At 32.8% G+C, this 24,533-nt stretch overlaps 1 protein-coding gene across 1 annotated transcript; it reads right to left on the reverse strand.

The window, feature by feature from the left end:
- Nucleotides 1-202: 202 nt before the first annotated feature.
- On the reverse strand, nt 203-4,756 carry LOTGIDRAFT_228639 (hypothetical protein; the record flags this gene model as incomplete). The annotated part of the gene is made up of 7 exons (XM_009057297.1): nt 203-1,024; nt 1,729-1,829; nt 2,367-2,450; nt 2,954-3,154; nt 3,358-3,534; nt 3,744-3,965; nt 4,664-4,756. The coding sequence occupies 6 exons, from the start codon at nt 4,754-4,756 to the stop codon at nt 1,770-1,772; spliced, it is 837 nt and encodes a 278-aa protein (XP_009055545.1). The 3' UTR covers nt 203-1,024; nt 1,729-1,769.
- Nucleotides 4,757-24,533: the final 19,777 nt, after the last annotated feature.

The raw sequence follows: 24,533 nt of genomic DNA on the forward strand, positions 1-24,533 counted from the left end.
TTGAAACGTTGTGTAAAATAAAAATCAGGAATAGAAAACCATAAAACTAAACCAACAAATTGTTACTTATTGTTAAGCTAAAGAGCTATACAGAGTTAAAGAAGGGTATAAATTTTTAATATTCATAAACACTTTAACAGTTTAAAAACTGTTATATTGATGAATATCGCCATATCGTTACATTGAACAGAATATTATTATTATATGCATACTTTTATTACAAAATACAATTACAACAATTTCTTAACAAATATTAACAAAGTAAAACTTAATTAGCGAAGACAAAATTAATTATACAAGCAACAATTAAAGGAGAACATTACTTGATCAGTCTTAAATTTAACATCATTCCCTAAACAAAATATCTATCCATAATGTCAAAATTGCAAACCAAATCGACAAACGTAATGTATTTCGCAACTTCTAATCGTCGAATGTGGAATAAAAAGGCGTTGTCCCCATCTTTGTACACGAAGCCTGCCTCGAAAACGTAATTCCAAATACAGTACTGTACATTAATTGTCGGAGACCAGTGAAAAATGACAATTGGAAATTTCATCGGGTCCGTCTCATTTACCTAGGCTGATCGAATTATTTGTATTACTGTAAGTATGAAGACTATAACTTTACATTGGATTTGACTACAACCGCTTGTACTTCTTGTTCAAGGTTAACTTCTGATCCCTGTATAACAAGGCATGAATTGGATTCTCTTTCTATTTATACAATATTATCCTCGAATATTGCAATCAAAGTTATCAAACACAAAATTTAGAACACTTATTTTACACAAAGCTTCATACAGTTGCGGGTAACGAAAGGTTTCACATGAGTGAACAAGAATTTGAATTATTCTGAGAAACACAAATATTATGAGGTTAAGAAAATATAGAGTCGAATGAAATGAAGTTGTATTTTGATATTTACAAGAAAGTTTTTAAGGAACACTTTCTGTCAGTTGGCCGGTTTATACGAATTCATCTTTTCTACAACACAAGACGAAGGCAGCGATGATAACTACGATCTGTAAACATAAAAACATTTAAATATTTAGTACAATATCTACAAAGATGGTAATCCTTTTCGTAAGGAAACATTTCGAACAACTTTAAGTCGATATATTATATTTTCGACACATGTTGAGTCGATGACAGGACAGAAGTAGCGTAGTATTGGCCGGATAATTGAGGCATTCTAATTCTTCGGATAGTGCTTGTAAAAATCTCCTACTGATCTTATCTTTCAGAGAGTCCACATATAAACGTTGTGGGGTAACTAGGAACATAACATTGTACAATGCTATTTCAATTGACCACACCAAGAAGCAAGGAAATCACGATTACAGCTTCTTGCAAGTTGCCAAGTTGCAGTGATCTAGTTATATTCAAAGCAGCGATAACCCTTTTATTTTTTATCATGTGCTATTCAGACATTTTGGTTCATGAAGACACCGAGGTAGAGGGACACGTCAATTCATTCCGAAAACAGAATTTTCCTTATTCATCGACATGATTACTGTGAAAACTGACATGCGTAAAATTTCAGTTGACCAGAAAGTTTAGATTATATCATTCGACCCGCCAATTGACGGAAAGACGCTTTGTGTTAATGATTTTGGAGAAATAAGGGGTAACCCACCCCCTCTCGTCAGCTACTGAGAACTAAACTAAATACATGCTTAGTTAAATGAATCGGTATAGTGAATAATTTATAAATAGCAAATAATACCTGTTACAAAATGAATGGTTAAAAAAGCAAAAAAATGAAAATTATGCTTGGTAGTCATCACTTCTACAGCATAAACAGAAGGCAGCCAAAATAACAATGATCTGTAACAAATAATATCAATGGTAGAAGAAGGGAAAACAAAATGGGTGAACTCCAAAACAAATAAGCTTCATTACCCTTGATGACTTAAATTTGGATATTTTAAGCAATTGACATATCCTTATATTTGTAACTCTTAATATCCAGATTTTTATCTAACGCCAGGAGACTCTTAACTCCTTAATGAATTTTCAGGTTTGCCATAGGCAAGAGTAACCTAGAACTTTATAGCGAACACAAACACCGTGTCAATTTAGCTACTGTATTCAGAAAGTGCTACTATATAAAATTTCAGGTGAGCTAACATGCGATAAGTAAAACAGTTACATGCTAAAAGAGGATAAACTGCATGCATTAAATGAAACAAAAAATTTAATGAAATTATATGGGAATGTAAAAAAGAATTAGTGTTATTAGACGCTGAAAGAGTAAAATAACTTTGGTCTTATCAGACCATAGCTGTCCTCATGTCTAACCTATAGTCAAACCTTCCGATGTTCATGTGAAGCAAACGTTTACAAGAGATATCTTGAACTTACCTCAATAAGAACAATTACTACAGCTACACCAATAGCTACTGCTGTGTAATGAGAGATGGAATCTTGTAGAGCTGTGTAACATCCCTAGAAACATAAAGACATGCCATAACAATACTCTTTGAATTAACCATTAAAAAGATTAGATGCCGCGACCTTGGACTCGAAGTTAAAAATTACTGCATATAGTAGCAAAAACCTTTCAGTAATCAAAGGCAGCTAATCGCTAAGCAGAAAACCTACCCAAAACCAAGGATCAATAATTTTCAACTAAAATTGAAGACTTGGGACCTCGTCTGTCCTCTTTTTTTACACCATACATGTTAATAACACATTTGTCTGCGTTCAGTTGTCCATTCTTTGCCAAAATAGTTTTGTTAAAACATTTCATCAAGCGATAGGTCGCCTATAAAAATATCATGCTAAGATTTATATTTTAAACTTAACAATGGTATCGATAAATGAAGTGACCAGATTCTCAGTTAACATATTAAACATATTATATTTGACACATTGTGGCTTTAAGTTCCGTACCTGCTCAGTTCTGTGCCAGTTATGGCATCATATTGCAAATTATATCATAAACTTACATCTATGTATGCATTTTTTTCGGTTGGAGTGGTCAAACATACTATGTGGTCCGTATAATTTGCCTTTTCTGCATTTTCATAATCAAAATTTTTACAACAACCAATTGGAATCTGTTCTGGTATGTTTTTTGGGGGAAATTTAAAACCTTCCACTCGACCACTCTTAAAGTCAGTGTAGTTATATACGCCACAACATTCGAACTGAAAGCAAAAACGAATTAGGTTTAAAACAATATATCAATATGGATGTTTAGCTTTTTGAACCGTTTGGACATCATATAAAATACTTTAACATGATGCTTCCTTTCTTAAATCAAATATACAATATCCATAAAATTTCCTCGCCCATTTAAATTCAGCATAGGGGGAATCGCAGCGTACATATTGTGCGATAATTATCTTACCGTTGACCAGATAGCATTAAACGATTTAGAAAGGGAGTCTTCGCTGTTTGGTTTATATTTCTCCAGTGATTTCAGCAGACCTTTCTGTAACACGTCCTTTGCATCCCCTCCTTTAATAAGTGCAACAGCAACCACGGCAATTTCCGCAATCAAAATTATTATTACAATTAGAGCATACTGAAATTAGAAACGAAAAGCATAAACATAATTATACAATACAATTTTTTTATATTCTAGCCGGGAAAGCATGGTTCCTGGCTCTGGAATTTTTCCTTGTCGATATTAGGTAGATTTTTGATAAGCAAAAACCATTTATTAAATGGCTGTGTTTCGTGCCAATATAAACCAGTAGGAAATCTAGAAAAAAAATATGAAAAAATACTCACAATGACCAAAAGAACCTTCGATTTACAGCAAGCTCCACTACAACCAAGTAAAGCCACCAAAATTATAATAACGCCCAATATGATAAGACCTATGCCTAACGTACTACCAGCTTGATCTAAATTAAAGTCACTGCTTCCGCTTTCATTGACCAAGGCATCTTTAATAGGGTCAAAGTTTACTTTGAAGACTATACCAACTACCAAAATAGATAAACCAATTAACTGAAAACATAAAATGTATATGTTTAAGTTGAAAGAAGATTGAAATTCTGATGATGCTGAATTTTGCTGTGTTTTGCTTTAAGTTTGTATTCTCACAATATGAACTTCGGATTGTGTTTAATATTAAGGTTTGTTAAGATAGGTTTGGTCTAGCCTTTACATTTGCGGGGTAGGACAAACAGAAGGTGCGAAAATCAATCTACAGACTCTTGAAGTTATTCTAATAATTACATTAAACATGTTGTGGGAGATACAAACGACAGATTTGAAAATTACGTCTCAATTTACCACTTATAGGGGTAATAATCCAGTAGACGAGATATTGATATAGCAGAATCAATATTGATTTATGGGTTCAAAGATTAACCCTGAATATTCACAGAGTTTTGTTAAATCTGATTAATCTACAACAATAGCTATTTATATTATATTAATATGTGTTATATCTTAATATCTTTGTGGACTAGAAACTATAATTGGCAGATCACATTACTCTGTAATGCAGGCCTTTTCGACAAATTGGGAAGTATTTGCTGGTTGGCCAGAGAGTCACAGTCTGAAAATGAACCTTGAAGAAGAGGAACCTATCTAGACAACTTTATGCCATGTTCGAACAGGACTTCGTGTCCAGTAGACTTGATCATAAAATTTGTGTATTCTGCACTGATTCTAAACACGAACGGTCCAATTTAATATACTTGAAACTTATTAACGACATTGGAATGCGTATGATTTTGTTTTGATTCGAAATATCTTTGATCTACAAGAACGCCATATTCAGAAACAGCCATGGTAACCATCATGTGAATTGACCTCTATTTTATTTAAAAACGATTCCTCTATCCCAAACAAAATTTTTAAGATAACGTTTTAAAATTATCATATCAAGCTGATCATGTTGCTAGGCAGGGTTAGATAGAGTAATGTGAGTTACTGATAAAAAGTAACGTCAAACTAATTTACTTCAATATTACAGAGTGTTTGAAAAGCTAGAGATACACTAAAAATATTTGCGTTCATGAAATTTATTATCGAAGCATAAGAAGGTAAAATGAGTTTTCAGATCGACCTTGCGTCTGAAAGAATCAGGGCGTTATTTGATATCTTACTGTTAGCAATTAATGACATGCAGCTGCTATCCTGCAAATTAAAGAATCTGATTTGACGACCTTGGCACATTTGCGACTGAATAATAGCAGTTGCCATTTATGCTCATGATCTAATTGATACAATTTTGTCGTACACCTGAGCGGTCGATATCTGTGATTATACAGCTGATCATAGTTATAAATAGACAGTCGATTTCTCGATTTGAGAAAATCTTTTGAAATGCCGATTTAACTCTTAGTCATATTATTATGATGGATCATATTCATCACAAATCAGCCTTGGTCGTGATACGCCTTTTGCGCAAGGGTGGGGAACAATTTAGCCATGCAGTTATTATTAGATGGGTGTCATTTATAGTTACTTTAATCTTACTTTTCTAAAAAATTGTTTTTGCGGGTTTCCTACATGCCCATCTTTATCCCTTTGCATGGCCTATTATTAGATGGATTTTGAGATTTGTTACTTTTTCAAATTTAGATTAGATGATATTGTAGATGTAAGAATCTGCGAGAAATTGACATGGAATTATGTCCTAAGATAAATACAAGAAGCGTAGTGGGGTGTCCCTTAACTCTTTTTAAATTCCTAATGGAAGATAAATGTTATAACATCAGGTGGTCTTTTTAGCCATTTCTCTATGACAGCGTCCAATTTGTAAATCTTCTATAATAGAAACCCATGTTCTAAACTTTTAAGAAATATCATGTGGATTTAGATAGTCCAAGTAATAGATTAAATATTAACCTACCGCCCTGTTGGAGAGTACCGCTAAGTTGTGATACCTCGATAGGAAAAGTTTTTAAGTTTTCTAAAAAACAGATAGTAATATTCATACTAGGTTCAGATATTTTTATACCATCATAATTATAACGTATTTAAATCATACTCTTTTACAGACCATAGGTTTCTTAAACGTCAACTCTGATTCAAATTCTTGAATTTAAGTATACTAATAATTTCAGTCTTATCTTAATTGGGGTCAATATATTATCTCTTACACTTTATGATTATGTGTAACACTTATGGCAATCTCCTTATATGGGAAAGAGATACAATAAAAGGAATTTCATAAAAAGGTTTGAGTAGTTTCCCACCTATCTGATATCTGCATGCAAGTAATGAAATTCTAATTATTGTGGTTGTGAATAAATAATTAACCTCTGTGGCTTCGAAAATGTTAACACGCGAGCTCTTTTGTTCCATGCAATTGCAAATATTTGGAATGTAGTCTTTAACTTCTTCAATGTGGATGAATGTCGGAGAACCTAGATATTTGACCAATTGGGAAAATCTTATCTCTTATCTAATCTCTTCGAACGTATCGATGCGTGAAAATCGCAATCGCTGCCGAATGCCCATGTTCGACTTATATCATTAATTCGATCTTGTCGATGTCAGCGGTTTATTTTTGTGTCTAGACTGCAACCGATCTGATGAGACCGTTAGAATTTCCAGTCTATCTTAATGTACAGGTATTAGATCGGATAATCTAGGTTACCATCTGGATTATAATTGCACAATACGAAAAACTTTATATTAGGATCATTTAAAGATGTAAAAACCTGCTCTATATCGATCATTATTATTGACATTCTGCCTTCACACTATATTATTTTCCTGTAATGATACATTTACATCGATCATTGTATGAAGTTAATTGATAAGCATGTAATTCCGTGTCGTTTCTTCTGTGTTTTATTACGGTCCTATGTTCTTTTTCTATAAAAAGGAATACATACGAATGTATAACATCGTCATTAATGTGTAATTACGGCTAAGACTACAACACATGTTCTATCTCTGAACAATTCAGATGAACATAAGTTGTCTGGAAAAGTCAGCCACCACTAAATAGTATACCAATTGGGCTAGGCTGTCTTGAATTATACTTACAGTTCCATGTATGTTTCAATGGTTTCTTTTATGTAAAATTGTAGAATTGTTCTAATTTGAACTATATGCGCATTTCTAAATATTAATTCTACTACTATCTTTACTGCTAACATAAATTTATTTAGAGGGTTTTTACAAAAAGTGTTTTTATATCTAAATTGTATTTAAAGGACATAAAAATTCTAAATGAGTCAACACAATATTTAATTTCAAAACTAGCTAAACATCGATATTTGATCTACATTTTCAATATCTTCGATTTCATGCATCATCCGATGATTAAATATTTATTCAGCCGTCAATCAATACTGGTATTTCAAATTTAAAGTTGGATTGTCTTAGATGCTATATATCCAATTAACTCATCGTTGATAACTAGTATGCGATTTATGTCTGTGATCGCAAAGAATTCCCTAACTCTCCAAATGTAGTCACAGTGTCTGCGAACAAATCTAGCCGAATCTCTAGATTAGTGAACAAGCGTCGAACTTGCTGAGAAATAGAGACCTTTTCCCAGATGATAAGCAACCCAAGAAATTCATCTTCCTTAGTTGACAAATCACTGAACTTGTTTCAAAACAAAACTTCTAATTTACCAATAATTGTTATCTTCTTCTTATGTGTGGCTATATTCAATCTAATTTAGCTCTGTATGTAGCAATAATTGCTATCCATTTGAGGTTATATTCAACCGACAATGAAGACTCTTTAATAAAATATAGGTCATTAAGAAATACTTTATTTCCTATCAGTAATCACACATCAATATGATATAATGTGATTATTCTGTTATGTTGGATGAATTTATCCTCCTTAACTCCTGATAGTTACATTAGGTCCTTTACAGCATTTAGTCATTATCACCGACTTTTCCTATTATCACTTTTTTAGGACGTACAGGAAAGTCATGAATGTATGATCGCAAATGTGAAATGGCTGCAAGTATTTAAGCGAAAGTATCGTCGGAAATGTTCGGAGTATTAAAGAATATAGTCGTTTAGTCAATTCTTTAGCATCTGATAGAGCTCAGTTTCAGCTATGCCTATAATCTTACCAAAATCATCTCCTGTTTTGTATGCATTTAAGAACAGTCTCAAATTTGAGGGGCACTAACTATCTCAGTCAGATAACTAATATCATGATGATACTGGCGTTAATTTTGCTTTTTAAACGAGTGATAAAGATAACTGGAATTGAAACCTGTTAGTTGGTCAAGAGTATAGGCTCATTATGACTTTAATATTCTTCAATATTCAAATTTTATTACTATTGCTGATACGCCCATATGGAAATGTGGACGTTTATTGCCGTCGCCGCTGTCCGTCGGTCCGTCAACATTTCTTGTGAACACAATAGAGACTACAGTTTTCAACTGATTTTAATGAAATTTGGTTTGATCATTTATATTGATGAGATCTTGGTCAAGTTCCAATTTGACGACCTTTCGATGAACGGTTTTTGAGTAATTGCCCTTGACTTAGGCAATACCGTCAAAATTTGTTTGTAAACACAATAGAGACTACAGTTTTCAACTGATTTTAATGAAATTTGGTGTGATCATTTATATTGATGAGATCTTGGTCAAGTTTCAATTTGACGTTCTTTCAATGAACGGTTTTTTAGTTATTGCCCTTGACTTAGGAAAAACGCGTCAAAATTTGTTTGTGAACACATTAGAGACTACAGTTTTCAATTGATTTTAATGAAACATGGTGTGATCATGTATGTTGATGCGATAATTTGATGTATTTGGGTTATTGACATTGATATTAAATTTCTTTAATATGAGAAAATTCATACTTTAAACACTAAAGACTGTTTTATCATTTCTGACAGCTGCCAGTGGGCGTATGTTACCTTGCCTGGCAAGCTTACAAGATACTATAGGTCGTTGTCACAAAAATTGTTACATTAAGTTCGAACAGTCTTAATCGGAAAATCACCAAGAATTTACCCCGATTGATTTTACATCATGTGTTATTAATAAGACTGTCATCTTACCTAATTATGTCAATCATCATTTTAAATAATGTAGAGATTTAAGTAGGTACTATCGATAATCGCTAATTTTATCCAAGATGAAATATTTGCAGTAATAGCCCTCGCACCTGCCACCAGTTGCTCAGATTTTGTGCGTGAGTGTGGGATGAAATGATTCTATGGCAAACTTATCTAAATCGTGTTCAGACAATTAATTAAGTTTCCTCGAATGTTCCGGAAGGTAAACAGTTGCTTCATGTTTTAATAACCAAAAGCATAGAAATTATTCTACATGTTAAATTTACGAGCTCCCTGAAGTGCAATGAATTATAGCCACTTGTCACGGTATAAAATCAAGAATAGTTCAAATTTTCACTACATTAAGGCTTTAATAATGTATAAATGGGAATTCCCAGTCACGAATTGTTTACGTGAAAATAGGTCAACAATGTGATAAACAAGAGGATGTATGATATGTCAACTGAAATGATTTGTGTCAACTGAAATGTTGGTATATACACAATAGGCCCGCTTTTAAGTAGATTGATGCACATATTGATAAGCGACAAAGGATATATGACGAGCAGGTCTGATGACAATTCAATCTAAAATGAATTCAAAACAACCTAATGTGTTTTCCGGATAGGAAAAATCGGCATTGAATATAATTATTACGTTTCAGGTCTAACAGAATGCGGATAAGCTATAAATTAATTGTCTTCCTTTTAAGACTGGTGTTTTCAACCTTAGTGGGTATTGGAGGGTAAACCTAAGAGAAATAGTCGTTCCAAAATATGTGTCAGAACGCACCAAAATCAATTCAATATTTGTAAAATTTTCTTGGTAGAACCCTCTCAAACATTCAGGCTTGAGACTATTATACCCTATTTGTCTCTGTCACCATTGCAGAGAAAAAGCACGAAATAGGAAGGATTTATGGAAGGGGGGGAAAGGGGGGGGGGGAGGGGGTAATGCAATCCATCAAGAATCCTGAAAGATGTAATAGTAAGAGAAAGGGTGAAGACTCCTGTTCTAAGGATAGTATTTCAGCCTTGAAATTAATTCTCATTTGAAACTTCCCCCGCCATATCGACCAACCGGCCGACCGACCGACAATATTATGGTAATATCTGATTACTTGATTCCCAAACCTGTCTGACATTCTACTTTATATACAATATAACGACCATGTAATACCTTTTCCTACTAAATTGACACTGATGATCCATAAGGCTCAAATTTACTCCCATTTAATTCTGGAGATTATTTTCTTCTATGTTCTGAATCACAAGGAGTATAAAAGATATATCAGATTTTGTTCAAATTGCAAACCATGCTTGAATCAGCCGCGAAAACTCATACCTGATGATTCTTTTCTTTGAACGAGGTCTTGATTATCGGAATTGTTTTGCTTGTATGGGTTTTTATTAACTGATAATAAAAATTAAGCCCTTTTTACATCATCTTCTTGCATCCTGCTACACAACCCAACAATTTAACCTGTCAAGAATAATAGCTGGGAACCCCTCGACAAAAAATTTGAAATCTGGCAATAGAACCACACGTTACAAAAATCTTTAATCATTGTAGTTATTTACTTAGATTATGTAGGAATGGACGGGCGACACAATGGTGTGTCTTACGGTCTCATAAGCATTTGTTTCAAATAAGAAATATTTTCCATTCGAACACAAATGATTGCGGTTTTAAGGTATCACGTCTGTGGCAATAAAAGGATTCACCAACAAATTGCTTCATCTATCTCGTCGTGGTGATCTTTAACGTGCTGATTTTGAGAGATATTATAGTGTAAGAAAGCAAACACTATGTACTTCTTTATGAAGTCCTTGAGATGCACGAATTTAATGAGTAGGTTATACTATAAATAGGTTATTATCGAAGAACAACATTGACGCAGAAGAAAATGTTCTGAAGTATCCTTTGTGTAGTGTAGTGTCATGGCTGCTATTTAATAAACCATCTGTGATCATATAATTCAAATATATTTTCATTGTGATAGTCGATAAAGAAACTCACTAGAACAAGTTCGGCTTTTATTGTAACTATTGTATAATGGTATGAAATAATGACAAAAACTTTCTTACTGTTAAAATAGTGCCCAATACATCAATTATTGTAGAGCAATAATTGTATGAAATATTCAGACAAATAGTTATTCCTTACTTAGGTTACTTTAATCGATATACTTTACATTTTAGGCATTTTTTAAGCTCTGGCTGGTTATTATTTGATCTGTGTCGGAACGTGATTGACAACAGCAGAAAAAACATGAAAATAGTTTGCTTTTACTATGTTCTGTGTCAGAAATAGTAAAACTTTCCATTTAATGAACACATCAAATTTGACACATTTTTCACCATTTGTTTTATGTTGTGATTTTGGTGAAAAACAATGTATTTGCAAAATTACGTTGAAATTTCGAACGTCGTCCTTTAAAGATCTTAGTTAAACCATCTAGGTACATTCAAATTGCTTTCAAAGAGTCCGGTAACAAAAACATCAGCGGTAAAGAGATTCGTCGCAACATCACGGCGATAATATTATTCGTAAAGGTTTAATTATTTATAGTTATTTTTCTGTTAGGAGTCGAATGTTATGAAAAATCAATAGGTATAAAAGCTCCATCTAGTAAATTCGACTCAATTTATAACATATATATATATAAACATACAAGGAAATGTCAACTGTCATATTAAAGTGTAAACTAATATTTCAAAAAAATAATACAGTGTATTCGAACTAAATTAGCTAGCTACACGATATAAAAACTCATCTGAATTATATTTCTCGCGTATGGTGTACGATTATCAGTGTTTCTTCTAGATTCTACTTGCATCGTTCCGCATTTCTAGCGTATGTCCGTGGAAGGCTGCTTTTAACTGCCACTTTTCCATCAAAAACGTGTTCAAAGTTGTCTATAGTCACAATTAAATTATTTTTTCTGACATGTCAAAGAAAATTTTGATAGTGACAACCGGGCTTAATTATTCAATAACTCTTGACCAATTATGGTAGCACAATCACAAAAATGCTATTTCGGGCAATGAATGTTCGTGTTGTGTCATTTATTGATAAATAATAATAAATTAGACGGTTGGACATTAGAACAGTTCATATAGAAGAACATAGTTTACTTCGTTCTTTGTCTAGTACACGAACTTAAATATATTCCTTAGGAGGATGGTTCAGTTTGATTGTCTTAGGAAACCAGTTAAATCGACGTCTCAATCTAATTAATTGAGAAAGTCAATGTATTTAAAATTGTATGAAACAAAACAATGTAGTGAATGTCGATAATGGAAGATTTTTCTTTGATTTTATCTATGAAGATCGATCTGGCACAATAACAAAAGGAGACTCTGGCTTGAAGGGAGACATATGATACGGCTCCATAGATTCTAAATCAAGTATAGTCAAAATCGAAAGCATTTCTCAAGTTTACTTATTACTTATTTACTCTTATTTCAAGAGGTTGGATACGTTAATTTATTAAAGGAATACTTAATCTTAAAATGGGTATAAAATAACAAAGACTCAAACTTGGTCATAAGTGTTTATATTCATCAGTTGGACTTATAAGGTGCCATGACTAAAGAATAGAATCTCTATATAAGACCACATATCCATTACACTTAATAATTATTGAAACACCCCTCTGAGCATGTTTGAAAATTACTTAGTTTAATGAATTTTAGAGGGATTCTGTATAGTTATGACACCACGTAAATTCACTGATGATCAATTTTTTGGTCATCCTAACAGGTACTATACCTATAAGGAATCAATCGATTAGACTGATCATAACAAAAACTACAACAAAAGCATTATTTCGGTCTTTCAAACATTCCATGTGCCATGTTCATGAGAGATTTGAAAATGAACTTTTGTGAATGGGTTGCAATGACTAATTTGATATCTGAATTAAGTCATGAGATGAATACGCGAAAATCACAAAATAATAAGGATTTATGGGAGAATCAAACAAGGAACCTGAAAGATTAATGGCAACAAAAATGAAAACCCTTGTCGACACATAGATACATGAGCAACCGGCTTCATGAAAGTAAAGCGCAGGGAATTGGACCAACTCGGTAAATATATCAGTCAATATAGGCGTAAACAAGATAAAAGAATTATTAAGTACCGATAAGCAATGATGAGTAATGTGTAAAATTAACCATATCTACGATGACCTTATTATCGATTTCAATATCAGTAAGATCTGTCCAGGTAACATATTGTCATTTACGTGATCAATATCTCGTCCCACACCACTAGTACCTAAACAAATATGGCGTTACGTTACCATGGAATCACGGGGATGTCACTCTCAATAATTGTTAATAACGATCGGCGTAAGTTTCGTAAATAAATGGCATTAACCTTTTTCCTAAAATAGAGCTGCCGTGGGTTTGGTACATAAAAGGTCGATTAATTCCAATCTGTTAGACAGTCTGTTTACCTGTATGAATACAAATAGTCTGTAATAAGACTTCAACTGAGAGATTGGGAAATACAACTATGGTCTAACCCAGATCGTGGTTTTGAAATTTGAAACTATGATATCCATATCATTTATATTGAATGCAGGGCATTGCCATTGGGCTTGTCAACATGGCATACTTTTCAGACAGTCCACTAAGCTGATATGTTATTTCGGTATTTTTATTATCACTATCGGACAGATAGTATTAGCCACAATGACAGTGTGGTCAATAAATTAGTAATATTTCAAAACTATACCAATATTTCAGCCTAACAACAGAGACTGGTCATTTGATTAATCATTTAATATCTGAACAAAGATATATTGTTATCGTGAAGTAAATGCATATGAAACTGTATGGACGACAGCGAAATTTGATCACAATTCAAATAAATGAGGCCAGATTTCAGTAATATGGCACATGGACTGTTTGCAGTTTTGTAGTTTTGGTTGCCACAATGCACATGTTACTAGAACAAAAAGGTGCAATTGCTATTAGATATTTTTTCAAGATTAGATGAAAAATCTGTTAAGTTTTATTCTTGACACAAATACTTCTGAAATCACTTCACTTTAAGAAACCAGTAAAGAATATAAAACCAGGCGTATCGTTTCCATATAATGAATTATAAACAATGAAGACGATTGTCTATGGTTTACCGTTAGAAATAACTTTATCGACCTTCGTAAGATTTCTATCTGTAACTAAAGTGTCTGGCCTCTGGATGATTTTAAATGAAGAACAAATTAATTTAGATCAAAAGCAAAGAAAACTTGAGAAAAACCAGAAAAACCAAACGCGAAGCCATGTTAACTCATAAATTGTATTAACCTTTACCGTAGTGCAATGTAAATCTGATTATAGGCCTCCGACATTCCTTAACGTTATATAACATATATTTACAATGGAATTATCAGTTGAAGTCAAATCTTATCATCATCATTATTCTCCAGTCAACCCGAAGATCTCCTGTCACTGAGTGATTGTTTAGGGCTGCTAAATCCCCACATAAATAATGTCTTGTTAGAGTGAGATGAGAATAGTATTCAAAAAAAACACTGGCCTAGGTCATGAAGTAGGAAACAAAATCAAAGGATGAGATAGTTGGTGTAAACAATAGCTTAAAATGGTCTTGTGCAATATTTACTAACTATGTGAAATACCAGCGACAATTGTTGAATCACACTGTTAATGTGTGACCAGAACAAAGAAATGAAACGATTTTGATCACTCGAGTGATCGATGATTTGTAAACTTGCTTCCTTTTTCGGATATTATTAATGACCATCTAGGGCCATTGTCACCTATGTGAACACATTGACCGCTTGAAGTGTGGTGCATCTCACAATGGTCAAGGTAGCGCGAACTTCGTCTTATACCTTGACTTCAATAGTCACTTTTCTGGTATCAATGCAACGGTTTGATTGGATTGTTCGCCATTGAATACAGCAAATCATAGCCCTCAACAAACAGACTGTAAACATTATGGCTTATTACATTTAGAAACGCCCGTGATACAAGAAAAGTAGCTATTGCAGTCAATGTATAAGACGTATTTCGTGAATAGATGAATGTAGTGTAGATACCTGACTTTTATCAAATCAGTTTATATTTGAAATTTTTTGTAAGTATGGTTTATATAATTCTGAAGGCTACCAACATTCACTTCAGTTGTTATCGTCAGCTCTACATAAAGATATTGACAGAGTATTCGTGATCTACTCCAGAAATCTTATCAAAAGAAAGATTTTAATTAAGGAATATAAAAAGTAACTAGAAGCACGATATATAACAGAGTAAAGAATAACGCAATAAATCTATTAATAATAATTACTCTACTTTGTTGCATTCAAACTGCTTATGAAAGAAATCATTCATATTCATTTAGTTTAAGGCAAATAATAAATAGGTCATAGAGACTTTTTGCTTTGTTCTATAATGCTTCAATTTTATGTAAGGCAGGGACATTGGTTTCGTATTTGGTCATGTCACTGTGTTTGAAATTGTGTAATTTAAGGTTGCAATACAAATTACTTGAGTTTTTGTATGTTTTTTATATCATTTGCAACGTACGTAATACGTTTATCATTGTTACGCCGCAATGTTAATGGAAGTGTACGAGGTGCTTTCTTTGCAATTCTTTGATTATCTTATCTTGCGTTTGGACTTAGAAAAGCTATTGCCTGGAGTGAACTTTAGGTCAAAAGATAGTTTTCGCCGACTTTACTTGACCAATGCCAAAGCAAGGCATTATAAGTTTATTTCCATGAATTGGAATTAAATGCCGAAATTACACAGAGAAAGAGTCAAAGGGCCCCAATCATAGTTCATACATGTACATGTATTGGGTCGAGTGAAGTCGGTGAAAACTTCCATTCTCTTGGTTGTATTATATAAATTCACATATCACTATCAATGCCTCGTTAATATGCAGATATTAAGGACAGAATCATAGTGACATATGTTGCAACTCTGAATAATATATTTTTCTAAATGTTATTATTACACATAATGCTGCATAATTTAATATCGATATTACCGTGCCATTATTAAAAGGTTTTCTGGGCGTACACTTTAAAGAACGTAATAGAAAAATGTATAGAAAATACAATATCAAAATATTTTCATTGTTAAAATAGTACTCAATATATCAATTGTAGAGCGATAGAAATATAGAAAATAACAACTGTGTATTGAATTTAAGAGCGAGAAATTGGTGATATCGGACATGCAGCCATTCAACCATTTTCCTGATGGCTGCTTATAGTTTACACTGTTACAGAAACGCGCACCATGGTTAGAAAATGCAAAGGATTCGGTTGGTTGGATGATTGTTTATGTCTCACTAACACTCTAAAATGAAGCTTTTTAAAATTTATATATTGCATACATAGAAAGAGAAAAAAAAACTAAAAACTGCGTGCGGGTAACATATTTTGATAAAGTACAAACACTTTTAATAACTTTTAATGTGTTTATATCTGGTATTACTGTTTTATTTCTTGAACATTCTTGTCTTACATTGAGTTAACTGAGGCTGAACACTACTTCTCAAATTATTTACTGTTTATATCGCGTAAACACGTAATATGCAGTGAGGGAATCAGCGAAGGAAATTTTACAATGGTTTTTCCATACTGTTTATATAAATGATAAATATATATCTTGCGTTATCCTATAAGTAAGCGGTTCGAGGTGTCTTATGTCCATAATATGATCAAGGTTTGTTAAGCCTATCGCACTTTACACCATATGGAATTATCTTAAACCCGTCTTTATAAATATCATTAAGAAATCAGAACGAACATTATAAAAGCCTAAATGCATTATTACAAAATATTCATAATTGTTATGAATAATACAGTAATAAATCAAAGGCAAATATCATAGGTTAAAACTAAAAAAAAAGAAAGAAACAACTATATTTTAAGAGGATAACAACTTAGGTTCACAGTTAACTTCGTTAAGGATCCTTTCTACCAGCTTTTCCTTGTCATTGATCTTTCCCGGATTATCTGTACACATTTACACCTGGGTCGACTGGAATTATGGGTGAAAATGACATATTCAAGGTCGAGAATTAAAGTAATATACTTATAAAGTTATAAAGTTTGTAGTTATATAGGGTCACTAAGGGATCAAAGGAAAAATTCTGGAAGATTCAAAGTCCTACACCACAGAAACATAGGCATTAAAAATCAAAAGAATCCAAGATCGAAAGCAACTGAAAAACCAAGCTTTCTAGAGAATAATACAGTTATACGTCATTTTTTCTAATCTTGGGCTAATTAAATGGTTTCAGGAACTTATATTTATTCAATTCTAATTTTTCATTTCCTTATCATGGTTCATGTGTAATTCTAATAAAAAGTTCTGAATGTTATTCGTTCAAGCAAACGGAATTGGTAATAGTAACGTCTTAGTCTTATAAGTGTATCGTGAAACCGCAATTTGGAATGGTGCAAATGGAAATAAGAAGACCGATAAACATACATAATCAAGAAAATATAGCCAAAGGCCAAAATGCCAAAGAAAAACTGTGAAGCAATAAGGGTGATATATGACAAAACAGTGTTTTTTAAGACAAAAACACATTAATAATTCAGAACGTTGTAAACATAGAGAAATAATACAGTTAAGATAATTGTTTTACTTCAAAATGTTATGTTTGATGCTATTCAGGCTAACCATTTGCTTCAGTTCTTTCAGCGATTGGGTTTGAAAACGCATCAGACCATTTACGAACATTTTTAGTTCACTTTAGTAGTATCATCACTTTCCTAATCTATATCGATAAACCCGACCTTCAAATAAATTGCAAAATGTCCGATTCCACACTGCATTGCAAAATCAGACTATCTGCTCAGAGATTACGATGAACAAATTACTGCATGAAGAAAGTATGAAATATACCGCCGTCTTCATTACCTCGCATGGTGCAGAAAAGTAGGACGTAAAACTCCATTCATTTACGACATTTACTTGACATGTTTCATTTATCAATGATAAATAAACAGGTAGCGAGATATTTAAAAGGATCAAGAGGTCACGTGGAGGTAGCTCTAGGAAATAGGCCAACGGGTCACAACTATTATAACATTCTTAAATATTTCAGATTTTTCCTTTCAACTAGCGATTGTATATATAACATTAGCTTTTGTCTTAAATCTGAAACTATCAATAACCACCTTATCGTGTGTGTGATTCCCAATATTGCTTCAAAATTACTGAACATGAATCAAAATTCAATTGATAATAGAAAAGCGCCTTGCTTTCGGGAGAGTGTTCTTTCATTCTCACGTATAACACACTACATATCAAACAGGCATTAATTTGTGGGTGTGAAATTGGTGATAAAATTCATTAATTAATAACCATGATACAATGACTTCTCGTGGTCATTAAATGTATAAAAATACGATTGTTTGATAGGTTGTCTTGTGACTTATTGAATCTCATGGTATTATAACCGAAGCGAGTACAACAAGGTCACGATTTAGTGTGAAAAGGTAAAGATCCTCGGTATACTACTTATATCACACATAAAGAGAAACGCAGTTTTACCGATAAGGATTCATTTCAGTTGAGGGTAATAACATTTTTCAAATTACAAGTTTACATCAAGTACAGTCTGGCTAATCAGAGGTCGATAAATATAATAGTCCTATTTGTAAGAGGTTGTTTAAGTCTCTTAACGGTTCAACTAGCTCTTACTTATTTCAGAATACCATAAGATGAAATCAGCCGGGCGACATACCATAATCCATAATATATAAGCATAACACTTTAACAATATTACCGTGGATACGACAACTTAGATCAAGACAATTCAATAAAAAACATACATGATCAAACTATCGAGTGAAGAAATAAGATGTGGGAAAACATAATGTTTCGCTAGAGCAACTTATTTGTACATAGGAATTGTAAGATAATATTGAGGAAATCTTAAGGCTTATCCCGAAATATCTACATTTTCAGACAAAGACCAAAGCTTGTATTAATCCATATCTACATCGTTTAGATCGTTACATCTTGTTTTTTTTTATCGAAAAGTTCGGCGACATTTTGCTATATGTAGAACATAGCAATAACTGCTACTATAAATCGTAGATATGCCCGAGTCGGCTGAATCCAGCAATACGCTTGGGTATCGAAAGGATCATTCGACGAAAATTCCCTCGCTCTCAGAGATTATGTCAGTCTCTAGGTCGACCTTTCCATTCGCTCTCAGATTCTGTCAGTTGCTATGTCGACCTTTGCACTTGCCCTCAGATTCTGTCATTCGCTAGGTCGGCCTTTTCTACTTGCCCTCATATTCTGCTAGGTCGACCTTTTCCCCGCACCCCCAGACTTTTCAAGACGGTATGTCATATATCATCATTTTAATCACTTGTAATATTTCTTGTGATAATGGCTTCGGAGTCCAGCAAAACTCTTTCACTTTTCTACTTTATTTTTACTAGATCGTGTTTTAGACATCGCTGACAGAACTAACAAGATCTAAAATGAGTTGTTCAGTTGGTGTCGTAATTGGAGCATTTATTCAACGAAAGGGATAGCTAATTATTAATGCTTGCGTTAACAAAGTTTTAAAGAGACATCTTAGTCTCAGAAACAGGAATTTCATCAAGTTTTCGAAATTTCAAATCCATGTGTGCACAGAATCATCTACGTTTGAAAGATAAAATGACTCGTCTCTTCGTGATACTTCGTCATATATGGAAAAGACATATTTAGAAAAGAAAGTGAAATTTCTAGTTTGAAGTATATTTGAAGGAATTATACAATTTTTACATATTATATTATTCAAGACCCAAATCAATCCCCGGTTAAGACGGAACATGGCCTTTAACAGTAAAACGGTCTCTTTAATGGTATTTGATACAAGTTCGAAAATAAACTGAACAAAACATAAATGTCGACTACATAGGATATTAATACATGTTATTTGAAATCCTTCACAATAGACGCAGGGATGTTATTTAGGGGTTACTTTTTAGTTCATGTTTAAGAGACCTCATTCACTTGTATTTCAATAGAGCATAATAACACAATTAAGAGATAATTCATCTTGCGAATTTTGGAGCTCACTCTATACACAGATACTTGATTTTCATTTCAATCTTGAATTACCCAGGGTGACTGTTTTACTATTTCATGTCTACCTCATTGATTTTGTCGGCTTGAATGAATTGATATTAGGATAAGTGCATGTCGGTTCCTACTGTTACCTACTTTTCTTTCACTCCAAGAAAGACTATCAGCTATATTTAGCAATTGATATAGTGAGATTGTAATTTTCTCTCATAAAGCTTTTGGAACATAATTCCTTAAGCCAATTTTAACTTCCTGTACAATGCCATATCCTTCATAAACCTGATATCGACATCGACTTTTACTGGACACTAAAAGTACATTGATAAGTAGAAAATTCCTGCATCTTATTGGCTGAGAAATATACTTGATAGCATACGTTAACAACAACAAATACACACAGACGTGTATTTCAACTATATTACATATGATAAAAAAAAACTGTTTCTCAAATTAAAAGTCTTATTTCAACTGGAATATATATTCTTTAAAGGTCATGTTCCACGTTTTCGTGGGTTGATTTGGGTTATGTACATAAGTAAATAGTCTTCAGGGGTACTAGAACTACAAATCCTTTCAAATATATCTCTAGTAATTTCACTTTATTTTTCTACCTTTCAATATATGGTGGAGTCTCAAAAAAGAAAAGTCGCCAATTCATCTTTCAAACGCGGATGTGAAGGCTCGATTGACTGGCTTATGTGAAGGCTCGATTGACTGGCTTAACTAAAATCTTCTCGTCTCTGAGACTAAGGTACGATTGGTCGAACGTATGGTAAATCTGTCTTTTTAAAAATCAGAATCTTGTTCGTATTTCTATACTTGCTTGTCAAACAATGAGTCATTCTACAATAAAATCATTGACCTACATTGTCTAGGATAAGCTGATAAGACTATATTTATAATTCTATAATAGATGGCTGCCATGTAGGACTGTCTGTTTCACAACTTCGAAAAGCTGTGTTGCTAGAATATGCTTCTGCAATGAAACTAACAATACGTAAGAAAGTGTGCTTGTGATACCGATTACCGAAATATATAATTTTGATTTAAAGGTAAAATTCCCACTGGTCCAAGTTCTTTACCACCCCCACCCCTTCCTACAATTTAAGCAAATTTCAGTCATATACCAAATCTGAAGTTGTTTATGGTATCAAATTGCTATTTACGCCTAACTCAAATAGGGGTTTTTAGCAGGTCATAAAAGAAAAGAGTTGGGCGAGACTTTGCAAGTCACTCAATGGTTCAAAGATTTTCAATGTATAATTTGAATTGTGATAAATTGCTAAACAATTTCCTCAATTCGGTGTAAGATTATATTTCACAAAAATTAACGTTCGAATTACGTAATTAATTTTGATTTTCAGAAAAGGAAGTCTCAAATAGCCTTTACTGATTGTATGTCATGTAATACACTTTGTATTTGCGTGTTGATTTTTAATGTTAAAGGGATAGGCTAGCCATCTGTTTGACCAATCGTCCTTTAGTCTCAGAAACGTTTTTTTTAGCTGAGCCAATACTAATAGTGTTCACAGCCTTTAAATCCACGAATGACAAGAATTATCCCCATGATAAGGTAAAAAAGACGATTAGTTTTTTAGAGCCATATATAGGAAAGACACATAAAAATCGAAAGAGAAATTCCTAGTTAGAGGCATTTTAAAGGAATTTAACGAATCTGTCCCTTTAATTCTGTATCTACAACCACTTGGCTCGGGATGTTTTGTTATATACAATAACGTGCTCTTGATTTGCATTTCGAAATAAAACAAATACTTGTACAGATTGCGAAATTCGCTATAACGGTTTTTCTTGGCTCACCGCCAGTAAATTAGATATCCAGCAAATCTTGTTGAATTGCCGCTATAAAATACTTTAAAATGGCATAAACCTAATTTCTCAATTGTACATGTACTTAGATTATACTAGTATTGACCTATCTTTGTTAGTAAATATTATTGGTTTATACACGAATGTAACATTTGAATAACTAATTTGTTAAATTACAATTTACCTAAGTTAGAAATTTAAATCTTCAAAAACAACAATTTAATTTGTATATAACCTAATAAATTCATTCTTTACAATGTTTCAAACTCTTGTCAAAAATTTAAAGGAAAATTTTCTTACAAAAACAAGCTGTCCAAGCAATGCCATATGAAAACAATTGGTGATATGAACGTGTATTGTTTTCCTGGGGGAAGTTGTGAGTGTGAATAGATAAAAAGCATTGATTTGAACAACAATAAAATATTCTTTTAAGTGTATTCCTTGTAAAAATCATAGACTTAATAGTAAAATGTACTCACCAGAAATAAGATGTTAATGGCAATTAATATAATTCCAGAACACTCCATGTTAAATTGTGTTAGTAGAAATAGTAGCTATTCAAGATACGTCGGGTTGAAGAATAAAAAAGTAGCCGTGTGTGTGGTTTTATATATAGCTGTATCAAGGCTGTTTTATTTTCCTGTTGTTTAACAATGTATGTATACCGAAGTCAGTCTCACGTGCTTTCTGACGTCGTGTTATGATTTATAAGGACAGGTAATTCCTATTGATTAAATTCTTTGTCGTGATTATCAAGTGAAGAGTCAACAAGACTATTCTTTGTGTTTTGAGAATCGTGTAAAGGCTTTCTTTTGCTTCCATTGATAGTCCAGTGTACGAACTTGCATAAATGAACAGTTGACACTCTCACGTTGTTGATAATTTAAGCAAGAACACCATATTATAACATTTAGATAGGATGTTGGTGTAAAGTCGCAATCTCAGAGATGTGGATTATATAAGTTTCTCTGAGAACGCCAGATTATAACATTTAGATATAATGTAGGTTTAAACTGGTGATCTTGGAGATGTGGATAATATAAGGTTCTCTGAGATTGTTACCTTAAGGTATAACTATAATGTAAGTGTAAACTGGTGATTTCAGAGATGTGGATAATATACGATTCTCTGAGAACGAGTATAATGTTAGTGTAAACTGGCGACCTCAGATATGAGGATAATATAAGGTTCTTTGAAAACGCCAGTTTGTAATACTTAGATGTAATTTTAGGGTAAACTGGTGACCTAAGCAACGAGATAATATAAGGTTTTCTGAGAACACCAGATTATAACATTTAGAAATAATGTTAGGGTAAATTTGTTTTTTCCAGTTTAAGTGTTATACGATATCTTTGAAATTAGTATACGTCAACGTAGTACACATCATTTGAAAAAGCAACTGAATCAAGATACATTAAATAGAATAAGAATTGTAGCTTCTTTGTCGTTAACTTGAAAATCAGACCCAAAACTGAAGTTAATATCGGGTTCATACGCAAAAAGAATCAAAACTTAAACTTTTAGTTACATGCAAAAACGGAAACTCAGCACACTAGAGATGAAATGAACCGAGTTACGCCCTACTCTTCTTCACCTGGGCTAATGAAGAGGGCAACACCAGGCAGTGTTTTTTCTATATCAGATCCTTCGGCTCAACTAACCAGTGACCTATGTATACATAGGGCGTGAATACAAGGTTAATATCGTATCAAGTCTTTACCTGGTTTAAAACCATGTATTTAAAAAAAAAATTCGAATTCAAAATCGAATTTAAGTTGTATTTTCTACCGCGACGACGTACATATTAAATGAGATTTAAAAAACAATTCGGTTTTTTTTTCTGAACGAGAATAACACGAATACACCAAAATAGATTACCAGTAAGGTGGGATTTATGAGTTATATTACTCTATATTATGCAATAAACAGATGAAGTCGGTATTGCAAACATTTTACTTATGAATAATTGGGCGTATTCTTAGGTACCTGTATGACATTTCAAATATATTTCGCAATTATAAAAAAGTACACACAGGTGAGATATATCAGATGATAGTGACGCATAAATGACTGATCCTTAGTATTTACCCTTTGTTCAGACTATAATGTTGATAAGTATAAATGGGTCGATGTCGCATTTATCCCTGTTATATTTAGCATTTTAAGTCACATCATCTAATGGTAGTAGCTCATTTCACATATTAAAATGCCGAGGTATGACACAGTTTTAGACTCAATGGGGGTGTAAATAATAGTTTTTGAACCTATTTCAATTTAGATGAGTATTACTATTTGCCCACTTCTTACAGGTCCTTACTTGGTTTGCATAAATTATGAAAATTACTGTTGTAGTATTTACAACTTTAAATTAAACAATTCTAATTTTAGCGCAAATTATTGTGTCGGGTTGTGATTTAGACTCTTTATTTTACTTGGGTTAGAATTAAAAGATGTACAAGCTCCCATAATAAAACTAATATGAACACAAAACTATAAATGTGAAACAAAAAAGAAGACCATCACACCAATGCCCCAACCCACACACAGAAATCCCATCAAGCACAAAACAAACAACGATAGAAAACAGAGCAACAAGCATACATAAAGCAACAGCCGACACCCAAAACTCGAAAAGAAACAAAAAAAAATG

Source organism: Lottia gigantea (assembly GCF_000327385.1).
Source record: "Lottia gigantea unplaced genomic scaffold LOTGIsca_3, whole genome shotgun sequence".
In the NCBI taxonomy this organism is placed as follows: domain Eukaryota; kingdom Metazoa; phylum Mollusca; class Gastropoda; family Lottiidae; genus Lottia; species Lottia gigantea.